Source organism: Crotalus tigris, unplaced genomic scaffold (assembly GCF_016545835.1).
Source record: "Crotalus tigris isolate CLP2741 ecotype Arizona unplaced genomic scaffold, ASM1654583v1 scf7180000020588.15403103151:6194809, whole genome shotgun sequence".
Taxonomy (NCBI): Eukaryota; Metazoa; Chordata; class Lepidosauria; order Squamata; family Viperidae; genus Crotalus; species Crotalus tigris.
In genome coordinates this window covers 3728622-3741701 of record NW_024098092.1, presented here as the reverse complement: position 1 = coordinate 3741701, position 13080 = coordinate 3728622, and the positions used below count along the sequence as shown (strand labels likewise).

The window sequence follows — 13080 nt, the reverse complement described above, 5'->3', positions numbered from 1 at the left end:
CTCTTGCCGTCTTTCTGCCTGGAGCTGCTGCGCGCAGGGCGGTCGGCGGCGCTCCCGGCTCGTGGCGGAGACAAAGGCTGCCTCGGCGGCCCCGGAGGCGGGTGAGCCGGGCCGAGCCGGGCCGCTTCCTCCCCCGCCACCCCATGGCTCCAGCCCGCCGAGCCGGCCCGCTCTCTTCCCTCCTCGCGCTAGCCGCGATCGGGGCTCAGGTGAGCCTCCCTGCCTCCGCGAGGTCCATCACGGTGGGAGGATGCTGGCGGGGGCGGGGGATGTGCAAAGCCGGGTTCACACGACCCGCGAAACCCCCGTGGCCTGCCTTCGGGTTTGCGTCTCGTGTGAACCGGCGCCCCTTCTCTAGCGCGTCCAGAAACCGATTTAGAGTCCCCGAAATATTTGGGAAGGGAGAGCGGGCTTAAATCTGTCAGCCGGCCTGGTAAATTATTATCATCATCATCATCATCATCATCATCATCATCATCATCATCATTATTATTATTATTATTATTATTATTATTACTATTACTATTTTCCTTCTCCAGCCTATCGCTCCATTGATTCAGTCTGAACCGATATTCCAACTTTGGGAATCGTTCGCAGTTTTGCTGATCCTCTCCCGAGTTGTAGTTTGTAAATCGGGGGTGGTGGTTTGGCCTCGGATAAAAACTAAAAACAAAACAAAACCAAAAAGATTTTGCAGGTTTTACTAGGCGCAGTGTTTCTCAACCTTGACCATTTTAAGGCCGGTGGACTTCAACTCCCAGAATTCCACAGCCAGTATTGCTGGCTGTGGAATTCTGGGAGTTGAAGTCCACATGCCTTAAAATGGTCAAGGTTGAGAAACACTGTACTAGGGCTTGATGTAAATCTTTTAAAAAGTGCTGCTCTTTTAGCCCTGCTGTGGGTGTGTTTGCTTGGCAATCCTAAAGCATTCCCCCCCCTCCACCACCCTTGGTGTGTAAGTTAGTTTATAGTCCAAACTGAATAAATGCGTTCAATAGCCCTGTCTCTTTATTCTTGTTTTTGTAGAACAGTGAAGAATATGCCTTTCAGGTTGAGTGAATCACAGCAGATTTTTCTTTGTGATCAAGCCAACCTCTGGTTAGGGAAGAACTTCAAGGCAGAATGAACAGGGCTTGGAGTCCAGAACAATCCTGCTTTCCAGTGTTTTGAATTAAAGTCCAGGAGTGCGTCTACATTGTGTTCACATAACATTGTGGAGTTTGTCCTCAGGCCAAACGCAGGCTTTCTCAACCTTTGCTGGCGGATTGGGTGGACTTCCAACTGCCAGAATTCCCCAGGCAGGTTGAAGTCCACACATCTTCAAGCAATCAGGGTTGAAAAAAAAAAAAATGAGGCATTTATGCTGTGAACAATGCTTGCTTAACCTTGGCTTGTTTTAGAGGTTTGGATTGTGATTGAATTCTATGATTCAGAGTACAGAAAATGATCCAGAAAGTAATTAATTGAAGAACCCAAGGCAGCAAATCTTTGAATATCGGGGGTATAATTTTGGGAACCACTCGGGGAGATCCGAGCTGTGGATTAGTAGTATTGTAGTACTTGCCTCTGCTTCTCAGATGCATCAGATCAACAGAGTTTGGGCTGCTGTCTCTTTTAGGAGCCGCCAAACGAGATGCAGGATTCGTTCTCTTGTCTTCCTATTCTGTGCTAAACGTCCTGTCTTTCTCCTCTTTGCCAGGCTGTGCCTGCCTTTTGCGTGATCATCTGCACCAGCCATCAAGAGTAAGTACATTTTAAGTCTCTCCTTGGAGTAAGTGCAGGCAGTCCTGGCCTTAGGACCACACCTGAGCCCAACATGTCTGTGGTTAACTGAGACATTTGTTAAAAGGGAGTTTGGCCCCATTTTACGGCCTTTCTTGCTGTACTTGTTAAGTGAGCCATTGCAATTATTAAGTTGTGAAGTGAATCTGGACTTTGCTCCTCGTATCCTGGGACACTGCAGCCATCATCAACACGAGCCACTTGCCAAGTGTCCACATTTTAATCAGCCGACCAATGGGGGAGGAGGCTGCAACGGTCGTTAAGTGTGAAAAACGGTCATAAGTCACGTTTTTCAGGGCTGTTGTAACTTCAAACGGTCACTAAGCGAATTGTGCCTGCAGTTCCTGGACCCTGGGGCCTTGCAGCTGTGGTAAATGCCAGGTGCCACGCGTCTGAATTTTGATCACGTGACCATGGGGATGCTGTAAAGGTGAAAACCGGTCCTAAGTCTGCTTTTCAGTGCCGTCGGAACTTTGACCGCTAAACGAACGGCTGTAAGCCGAGGACGACATGTATCTATGCCTTTCAAATTCTTAAAAAGGTGCTGCTGAACCGCTCTGGTGCTTTTCTGCCTTCCAGTTATTCACCTCCAAACTGGAAGTGACAAAACCGGCCTACCTTTTCTGTTTGTTGTAGGAATTGGCAAGCAGCTGTGGGGGAGCTGGATCGGGTTCTTGTCCGGTTGTGTGAGTGAGTTGGATCAAGTGATTTGAGTTGTGACTGGCGGCTTCTTTCTCTTGCAGATGTTCCGAACAAGGCGCCAGCTGGACGAGCTTGTGGTACGTTTGGTAAGTTTTTAGTTCTGTCTTTCCTGAAACTCTCTTTGTTTTTAGCAACAGCTTGCCCAAATGCAAATCCAGACCGGAAGAGACCTTGATGTCTCTCAGAGGGTGCTAAAATGTGGTTTCTTTCAACCACACCTTTAGGAATAAACCAAGGTTTGAACCCAGAGTCTCAAGAAGGAGACTTAGCCAGCAAAACATTATTTTCCTCTCTGTATTTGGAGAGGGGATACCTGCACAGTGGTTGAAAAGCCATACAGGTGGTCCTTCACTTATAACTACAATTGAGCCCAGAATTTCTGTTGCTCCGTTAGACGCGAGCTTTGCTCCATTTTATGACCTCTCTCGCTACAGGTGTTAATCGCTGCAGTTAAGTTAGTAACACGGTTCTTAAGTGAACGTAGCTTAGTTGGGTCACGAAACGTCTGCAAGAAAACAGCAAACTCCGGGAGCGTGAGGGATCGCGCAGTGCTTCTCCTCTTCCACTCCTGCAAACCTCACTCCCTTCTAGCACTGATGAGGTTGTCTAGCCGGGTTGTGAAACGTCTGCGAGAAAGCCGCAAACTCAGAGAGCACCCAGGACCGTACAGTTCAGCCTTGAGCTGCAGACATTCTCTTCTGCGGTTTCTGAAAGTTTTAGCACGGATGCAAAAAAAAGGGATTTTACCCACTACGGTTCTTGTGTCAAAACATTCAATTAGCTGGATTAAAAGGTGTCTTCTGGTATTTAAAGAATCAAAAGAGGATGCTACGAAACTGCGATTTGCACCGAAAAAAATGCTGCTTTTTTTTTAAAAAAAAAATGTATTTAACTTCTTGTACCCCTGTAAATTCACACACTAAGAGTAGAAAAAGTTATATTTCTGTGCTTATGTTTGTGTAGATGTATCCCTACATATAGAGATTCAGAGACAGCTTACCAATTGATTTATTGTGGAATCACAGTTCCCTACAGTAATGGCTTGGGAACCCTGGGATTTGTAATTCCTCACCCTAGGCAGAAGCAGGGACTAGGCCAACCCTCTCTGGTAGTTTGCAAGATCCAGAGGTGCACAATGAAAGGCTCATCCTGGCCCATCCCACCTGCCCCAGAGAGGCAAACAAGATTGGGTTCTAGGGCCCATCCTCCTCGGCCTTTGTTCTTTGGAAAAATTAATTGGTTCTCTTCTCAACTGGCCAACATTCTTGCTCGCTGCGGGCGGGTGTGACTCAGAAACACACCACGTTAGTGGGTCAACATCCTGGGCTGAGCGTATCAGAAACTGGAGACGTTCCTCACCTAAAAACAGTGGGTGGTTTTTCCTCCTTGCGGTGATTCAGATGGCTGGGTGGTGGCAGTGAAGTCAGGCCCTTCTCTCCTTCTGACTTAGCTTTGGGGGATGTTTGGCATATTTGAGGATGAGGTCAGGTTTCCGCCTACTTCTCTCGGCTTCCGGGGAAGTTTTGAGAATAAAAATAACCATTGTTTAAAAGCCGGTGGGGTGAGACTGCTTCTTTGCATCCAGCCTCTTAATTTGCAGAAGCCACCTAAGTAAAGCAGTCACTGGTTCCCCAGTGTCATAGGGAACCTTCATAGGAAGGTTAAATCATGACATTCCATTATGATTCCAGTGGTTCTCAACCTTTTTAATGCCGCGACCCCCAACCGGTCGTAAGTCGGGGACTACTCAACCGGTCGTAAGTCGAGGACTACTCAACTGGCGCAGCACCGTTTGCAGAATGGGACTTTTGGCGGGCTCAGCAGGGCAGAGACAACCTGGACAATTCCTATTGGCTTTTGAAAGCCAATAAAATTAGACTCTGTTCAAGAGAGTCTATTCTGTTGGTTTTCAAAAGCCAATAGAATAAAAGGGAATAGCACAGCTAAGGAAAAGGGGAAAAAAAATGGCGGACTGCATTGTTTGGCGACCCCCGTGAAATGGTCGTTCGATCCCAAATAGGGTCCCGACCCACAGGTTGAGAATCACTGCATTAAGCTGTCAGGTCCTTTGCCGCACAAGGTAGTGTGAAGGTGGAAATTGTGTCTTGCCAACCCACGTTTAATGCATTGTGTAAATCTTATTGAAGTCAGACTTCTACAATTTTAGCTTTGCTGGGGTGGGTGATGCTGTTTTAGGAGCTTTCTAAAAGAGTTTGCAACCAGGACCAAAAAAAAAAGATTCCCATGCTGGCTCAGGAATTCTGGGAGTTGAAGTCTACAGGTCGTAAAGTTGCCGTGGTTGTTCATCCCATTCCTTCATTCCTGCTTGTTAGCCATCTTGCTTGTGACTGATAAAGACCTTGCTGGACAATCACCATTTTCCCTCATTATGAGAAAACATTCTTGTTGGATTAAACTATATATATATTGCTTGACCTCAGAAGAGAAATCAGATGATAAAATGACAAAGAGTAGTTCTTTTGTGAATCATTAAGGAAGAATTTAGACAATGTTTTACCTAGAAATGTTAAATCACTAACTTTCTGGGTGCCCACTTCCCTTTTTTTCGTCTTCTGGCGATTTGCCTTACTGCCCTGTGCACAGATTGCTTAATCATAGTGCAAAGGTTTTATGAGATTTTTTTTTCCCCAAGCAGGCAGTCAGGACTACAATTGGTGGGGGGAGGAGACATGCGTGCGCGCACACACCTACACACATATAAATGCACAATTACACTTGCATTTTTAAAAAAGCTCTTTGCCTATGGAAGTTTGCACATTTCTGGGCCTTGCAGTCCACAATTACGTCCAGTCTCCGTGATGATTCAAGAGAAGGAATAATATGTGGGTGACTTCAAACCTTCCCCAGGCAGAGGAAAAAAAATGGCTTCATAAAGCAGGGGTCTTCCAACTTGGCCCTTTTATGACTTGTGGATTTCAACTCCCAGAATTCCTCAGCCAGTCATAAAAGGGCCAGGTTTGAAGACCCCTGTCGTAAAGGAATATCGGAATGTGCCCGAGCTCAGACTTTGCACAAATGCCTCATGTGGTTTGCCTGACTCTTTTCTTCAGAAGAGCCCAGTCAATTATGCTTTATTCAACACACTGAGATTAAACCCAATTTTGGCTTAGTGGCATGCATGATCCCAGCTCCTGTTGGCACCTCATCTCACTAACATTTGTGGGCCCAAGACTGGAAGCCACTGGAATTTAAATGCAATGTGGCCTCCTTCTTTTCTCATTTTCTCTCTTAGTCTCTCTTACATCTTTCAATTTATTTTCCTTCCTTCCTTCCTTCCTTCCTTCCTTCCTTCCTTCCTTCCTTCCTTCCTTCCTTCCTTCCTTCCTTCCTTCCTTCCTTCCTTCCTTCCTTCCTTCTCTCCCTCCAACCCCATTTACAGATGGGAAATTCATCTCTTCCCATTTTCTCCCCCGCAGGGTTATCCTGCTCACTGTGTTCGTGCTCCTGATGTGCGGGATCGGAGCCAGCTGTGCCAAATTCTGTTGCCGTACCAAGCAGCCACTGCGCCAGACCTTCCCGCCCCACGCGCATGACCTCACCGTCATCCCCATGGAGCACGACAGCACTGCCCACAGCACAGTTACCTGTAAGTAAACCCCACCAGCCCTCTCTTTTTCCGACATTCTCTCAAAATCCAGAGTTTTGGGCCTGACTTGTGGGGACCACACTCCCTTCCTTTCCTCGCTTTGGTTACCGGCTGTTTGAAAAAAGCATCTGACAATCTTCAGAGTATTTATACAGCAGGCAAAGTTGCTGTGGCTAGCTAAGCAGGCTTATCTAAGTCCTTGTTGACATTGGAGTTTCCTGTTCTTCCCACTCTTGCAGGGAGAGAGTGACTTAGTATTAGTATGCTAGCATTTAGATTTAAAAACCACCAAACTCCAGAATGATTCTTTTTGCGAGTCACGAAGAATGAGTTGGGCAGCCATATAAATTTTCTTTAAAAAAAAAAACACACACACATTGCAGGACAACCTAATCTTTCTGCTTCCTTGTTTTTACAGCCTATAGCTCTCTCCAGTACCCACCCAACGTCTTGCTCTCATTGCCTTACGGAGACCCGGACAGGAATACGGCGTGTCCTCCGGCCTACAGCCTCTACGCCATAGAAATGCCCCCCTCCTACGACGAGGCCGTCCGAATGTCCAAGTCCCAAGCCGAGACACCCTCGCTGGGCCAGAAACCGGACAGCGGTGCCCGTGAACCAGCAGCGTCGCCGAGGGAGCAGCACGAAGCTCCCACGTTGCCCGAAACATCCGAAGACAGCCCCATGGAAGTGCAGGAGAGCCCAGGGGGTGCATCTACTTCCTCCCCCTAGTGGTCTCTTAGATAGGGGAAGAGGAGAACATGGACATTGGATCCTCTGCCTTCGCTTTGAGGGACCTCCACCAGCATCACCACTTCTGAGAAGGTGCCATTGGACATTTTGAGAGGACGGAAACAAGATGCTGTCCGTGTCTGAATTATCCAAGGTGAAACATAAAAGCTTTTGGGGTCACAAGACCACCCCCTTAGAGGCTAGCCGCCTTGAGCGCATTGGATTAGCAGAAAACAGCTGGCTGATGGGGGCCGAAGGGTCTCCATCCCGCACCCTGCCGTTGGGGCAGAAAAAAAAAAAAAAACCGAGAGCAAATACAGATTAATCTCTCTTTCTTGTGGGAAGACTGGATTTTCTAGCAAATTGCTGAAATACGGGATTCGTTGCTGTGTAACGGCCAAGCTTGGACCCAGAGCTGGGTTGTTTTGTTTTGTTTTTTAAATTTTTCCTACGATAGACTGGGGCAATATTGTCACGGTACCGAGGTGGAAACTCTTGCGGAAAAACCAAAGTCCTTTTGTTTTCTCTCGAATCAAAACCGGAATCTGGTTTCTCGCTTCCGGCGCCCCTGATTCCTTCGTCTCCTCCGAGGACATATTTCTGCGTCCAGTTGGGATGTCAACCCTGCGTTGGGATATTTGCCTTCCAGCTGCGGATTTACAGAACGACGCTGTCTTTTTTGCCAAGAAACCTTTGATTTCCTTATTTTGCATCTTAGCAGGATTCTGCTGGGCCACGAAGCGTTTTGTATTTTAGGTATTCGTCTTAAAAATGTTTATGTTTATATGTGTTGTATATAGAAGATCAATATATTGGGAGAAGGCTTATATAAAAACTCCCCTGATCAGTTTTTCCCCATTGATCTGATTCCTGGCAGAAAATTTTGGAACAAATCTGAATTGGTTTCTAATACTCGTAACCTTTAAGGAACTTGTGTGTTTGTGTTGTTTCTTTCCATTGGAATCGTTCAAGCCTCTGGAGAACCCCTGTTTCACGGTGCAGGTAGTCCTCAACTTAACGACCACAGCTGAGCCCAAGACTTCTGTTGTTAACGGAGACATTTGTTAAAAGTGAATTTTGCCCCATTTTATGACCTTTCTTGTCAGAGCTGTTACTGTGGTTGTGAAGTGAATCTGGCCTTCCCCCCCCCTTGATTTTGCTTGTTAAAGAACGTCGCAAAAGGGGGAAATCACGTGACCCTGGGACATTGCAGCTGTCATACGTTTGTGAGTCAGTTGTCAGGCATCTGAATTTTGATCATGTGATGCTGCAATGGTCGTAAGTGTGAAAAACAGGTCATTTTTTTTCAGCGTCATCCTGACTTTCAGCGGTCACTAAACGAACTGTTGTGTAAGTTGAGAACTACCTGTATAGATTTTAAGTGGCTGGGTGGATACCATCATCATCCTGGTTCAATACCAAAATGGCAGCTTCGCCCAATCCATTGGACTAAGACGTAACAAACCAGGTTACAGCTTAGCGGAAGACGCGACGATCCCTTTAGCTCCCCAACTCCTGGGGAGCTTTGAAGAACACACAGGGGCGCGTGCAAAGGACCAAGGCCACCCATTTTATTTCCAAAACCTCGTGGGTTAAAATTTGACCCGGGCTTTATTGACAAAACTCGGCGAGGACAAATTGGGTGTCCGAATGGTGGGTCTGCTAAAGGTTGAAATCGCGCAGTCTCCGCTCAAGAAGGCTTTTGTTTCGTCCTCAGCTTAAAGACTCTCGCGGCGTACCAGGGCTGGGACTGCGTGCCGCTGTTTGGTGTCCGGGTTCCGTCGCGGTTACCCCCCTTGGCGTCGTCGGAGGAAGAGGGAGCAGGCAGGAGAGACGACCCGAACCGTGTCTCATTGAGTCAGTTTGAAGGACTCACCCGTCATCATGGCCACAAATTCTAGGAAGGAAAAACAAATGTAGAGCAAGCAGGTAGAAAAGTCCCTTTTTTCACCCCTGTCCTTCCTTGCCTCCCCCCCCCCCAATTATGTTGACAGGATGCTGAACTTCAGCAGACTGGGTGGTTTTTCCACCCAGGACTAGCAATTCTCTGGGGCAAAATGACACAAGGTGTGGCTCGTTTGGTGGACCAGCGAATACGGTCTTGGAGGACACCGTTCTGAACGGAAGGTGGCCCCAATCCCCAGGCTACCTCGCTTTGTTTCCATGGGGTGCTGATAGGATTGTTCAGATAGTCCTCGATTTACAAGGGTTCAGTTAGTGACCCCTGAAAGCTACACCAGCACTGGGGAAAAAAAAATGACTTAGGACCATTTTTCCTACTTTACAGCCACTGCAGCCGTGATCCCCCTTTTCAGACCTTAAGACAAGCAAAGGGGAGGTTAGGTTCGCTTAACGACCGTGTTACTAAGCAACAGCGATTCACTTAATGACTGCGGCAAGAAATGGGGCAAAACTCACTTAACAACTGCCTAGCTAAGCCACGGAAATTTGGGGCTCAGTTGACAGAATAGGGGCTTCCCACGCGTGGTAATTTTAAGATAGGTGGACTTCCAGCTCCCAGAATCCCCCAGCCAGCCATGAGAAACAGTCTAAGGTGGGCTGACCCACTCAAAGTTAAAAGCAGCACGAAAGTCAAAATCCCCCGGCAATTTGAAATCTCAAGAATAAACACTAAGAAAGTCCCTGGAAATTTGTTTATTGCAAAAATGTGTATGTATAAATCAAATTTCTATCCAGATGGCGCCGTCTAGTGGACAATTGGAGGAATTGCCAGCCTGGGTGCTTTCCTTGCTTTCCCTGTAATTTCCCAATTTAACTTTTATTCTCAGCTTTTAACCAGAACTCTGGCTTTTGACTTCCAAGACATCTCGTGGGGGAGACTGTTTGTATCTTTGCATCAGTTGAAACAGGCCGTTAAGCAACTTGTTTATAGCAAACCTAGGCAGATGTTGTAACTTGGTTTCATTTATAGTAATAGTAGTAAGGTTGGAAGGGACCTTGGAGGTCATCTAGTCCAACCCTCTGCTCAGGCAGGAAACCCTACACCATTTTGGACAAATGGTCTCTTCTTAAGAACTTCCAGTGTTGGAGCATTTACTGCTTCTGGAGGCAGGCTGTTCCACTGATTAATTGTTCTCACTGTCAGGAAGTTTCTCCTTAGTTCTAGGTTGCTTCTCTCCTTGATTAGTTTCCACCCGTTGCTTCTTGTCCTGCCTTCAGGTGCTTTGGAAAACAGCTCTTTATTTTTAAATTTAAATTTATTTTATTTAAATTTAAATTTATTTTATTTAAATTTATTTAAATTTAAATTTATTTTATTTAAATTTATTTAAATTTAAATTTATTTTAAAATGGCTCTTTATTTTTAAAAGTAACCTCTACCAGTCTAGCTAACTGCAAAGATGGAGCTGGAAGACAGCACTGAGTTTAAAATGGAGGAACAGATGGTGCAGCATGAACAGTGTCTCAGCCGTATAACAAGCCAGCATCTAAATTCTTCCAGAGAAAGATATTCTGACAGGCAGCTTGGAGAGAAGTAAGAGCTTTTAATTCTAAAACAACTGTAACTGGGGAGGTGGAAAAGTTGCCAGTATTTCTCACTGTGTTGTCATATGATTGCTATGAAAACTGCACACCTGTATCCATATAGTCGCCATCGCTATTTACCAGCACTGTTGCCTTTTCAATGTTAAGAATTAGCACTTCTTCCCTCCCCATCCTCTTTCCTTTAGTGTCGAGATATTTTAGACTGTTGACCTGCAGGCCAGGAATTGTCTAATCCTTTCCAGGACCTTTCAATACATTAAAATATCCACACGGTCTTGATTTAGGTAGAGGTGACTCCAAACTGTATATTTTTCAATGTGACCTTTTGGCTGACATCATTGGATGATGTGCAGGATTATGCTTCCAAGTACCTTCGTAGTCAATGGTCCCATCCCCGTCCTTGTCGGCTTCCTTCATCATGAGTTCAGCTTCCTGTTCGTTCAGGGGTTCTCCGGCGTTCATCAATACGTACCTAAAATGGCAGAGGAGATGAGAAGGCTTGAAGTACCACTTACATTCTCTCCTTGGGCTCCCGCGTCAGAAGGCTCCACTTCACGCCTTTGGCTGCTTACTTGAGCGTGTCCCACTCAATGTAGCCCTTATGTTCTTTGTCGAAGACTTTAAAGGCGGCTCTGAGTTCCTCATCTTGATTTTTGGATTTCTCGTGGTAAATGCCCATCAACAACAGAAAACCATCACAGTTGAAGGTGCCTTTTTCTGGAGGAAAAAGAGATTACTGAGTCAAATCTGCCTAGACTTGCAAAGAAGCTATAACAGCCAGATTATTAGACATGGATCAGGAAAACTGTGAAGGACATGAAATCCTGGAGGACACCAAAGAGTGCCGGGTCAGAAATTTTTAGGAACCCAAGGCAACCCCTTGGGAAGGCAGACATCTTACTGTCTTTGTCGACATCCTTGGCCATGTTGACCAGGTCTCGCTTGGTGGGGTTGATCCCGACCAAACTCATGAGGCTTTCTAAATCATCTGTCTTCACCAAGCCGTTCCCTTCTTCATCAAACATCTCAAAGATGCCTTTGTATTCGGTGATCTGCTCTGGTGTTAGCGTTCCTGCCTGTGGTGGGGAATAGAGTAGAGTAGAATAGAATAGAATAGAATAGAATAGAATAGAATAGAATAGAATAGAATAGAATAGAATAGAATAGAATAGAATAGAATAGAATAGAATAGAATAGAATAGAATAGAATAGAAAATATGCAATGGGGAATGGAATATAGAGAATAGAATAGAATAGAATAGAATAGAATAGAATAGAATAGAATAGAAAATATGCAATGGGGAATGGAATATAGAGAATAGAATAGAATAGAATAGAATAGAATAGAATAGAATAGAATAGAATAATGGAATGGGAATAGAGTAGAATAGAATAAAATAGAATAGAAAATATGCAATGGAGTGGAATATAGAGAATAGAATAGAATAGAATAGAATCTTTATTACCACTTTCATTGTATGCTAATCAGCATACATTAAAATGAAATTTCATTGCATTCAGCTCTCAACACAAAATGAAAAACGTGTGCTTCATATAGCACGCACCAAAATGCACTTTACCAAAATGCAGGGGAAATATATTTTGAAATTTGGAATCAGCAACACGATCACTTTATCCCCTTTTACTAAATGATGGTGGGTCTTCTCATTTAGAATTCGAACGCACACGTTTTTATTCGTGCTGATGTTCACAAATTTTCCAAAGGATTGCAATTTTTTTTTTACCCGCTTTTCCCTTTTACCCCCTTCTTTCCTACGCTGTTTCTCTTTCTAGCCACCTTTTTGTAGTGTTTTACTGTGGTCATGGAGTCATCGTAGAAACCTATAAAGTTAAGCAAACTCAAATTTAAGTTTTCAGACCCCTGGCCTGGAGGAACATCCATACAGAGGCACAGAATAGTACAGCCCAATCGGTCAGGAGAAGCAACGCTTAGAAACCAGGACATTTTTCTGCAGAGGATAAACAAAACTTATCTGGGATTCTCTTATAGAGATAGCCATGAAAGAGGATGGTATAGCAAAAGAACTCCACTCAGCCCTCCAGCCAAGGATGAAGGGAATTATTTTTATAGAGGTTTCCCTTCCCGCTGTTTTAGAATGTTGCAGTTAGGGGCCAAATCTCATTTTAAAAAAAAAAATACCTGCCAACTGATTAGAAATAAGAGAGCAAACGGGAAACTAAAGACCCACAAATCTCCCACTAAGCAAAGGAGCCCTGAGATTCCTCTCCAGAAATAAGTACTTTTATAATTTATTCTTGGTTCAAAACTCACCATTTCCTTGGTATTTTCAGCCTGGGATGGCACCCTTCAGCTAACTGGTGATGGGGTAGGACATGCGGGTAGGACTGGTGGGGAAGCGACTCCTTTGTACAGCTAAGGAGAGAGTGCTGGAGCCCCTAACCCCAGGGGAGGAAGGACATGGGTAGCCTTTTATGGGAATGGAAGGTGGAGGATCCTATTTCTGGGGGAAGAAGAATTTGTCTTGATGCTTCTGTTGAGAAGATGGAGAGGTCTTGCAATGAAATGGTGCATCTGCTTTGCTTGGGGAGAGAACTGGAGCTCTCTGGGCAGCTGTCAAAATGCCGTCTTCCCTCCCTTCTTTCCTTTCCACCTTCTCATTTCCATTTCCTTCTTCCCTCCCTCCCTCCCTTCCCACCTTCTCATTTCCATTTCCTTCCTTCCTCCCTCCCTCCCTTCTTCCTTCCTTCCTTCCTACATTTCTATTTCC

General features: G+C 45.3%; 2 protein-coding genes across 2 annotated transcripts; one reads left to right on the top strand and one right to left on the bottom strand.

The window, feature by feature from the left end:
* TMEM52 (transmembrane protein 52) lies at positions 1 to 7753 on the top strand. The gene is made up of 5 exons (XM_039367505.1): positions 1 to 209; positions 1700 to 1743; positions 2526 to 2570; positions 5922 to 6091; positions 6510 to 7753. The coding sequence occupies exons 1-5, from the start codon at positions 144 to 146 to the stop codon at positions 6821 to 6823; spliced, it is 639 nt and encodes a 212-aa protein (XP_039223439.1). The 5' UTR covers positions 1 to 143; the 3' UTR covers positions 6824 to 7753.
* A 619-nt stretch (positions 7754 to 8372) lies between these two features.
* CALML6 (calmodulin like 6) lies at positions 8373 to 12778 on the bottom strand. Its single transcript, XM_039367895.1, has 5 exons — positions 12624 to 12778; positions 11232 to 11406; positions 10903 to 11047; positions 10702 to 10802; positions 8373 to 8720 (listed from the first exon to the last, which is right to left on the bottom strand). Exons 1-5 carry the CDS (start codon positions 12624 to 12626, stop codon positions 8674 to 8676), a joined length of 471 nt encoding a protein of 156 aa, XP_039223829.1. The 5' UTR covers positions 12627 to 12778; the 3' UTR covers positions 8373 to 8673.
* Positions 12779 to 13080: the final 302 nt, after the last annotated feature.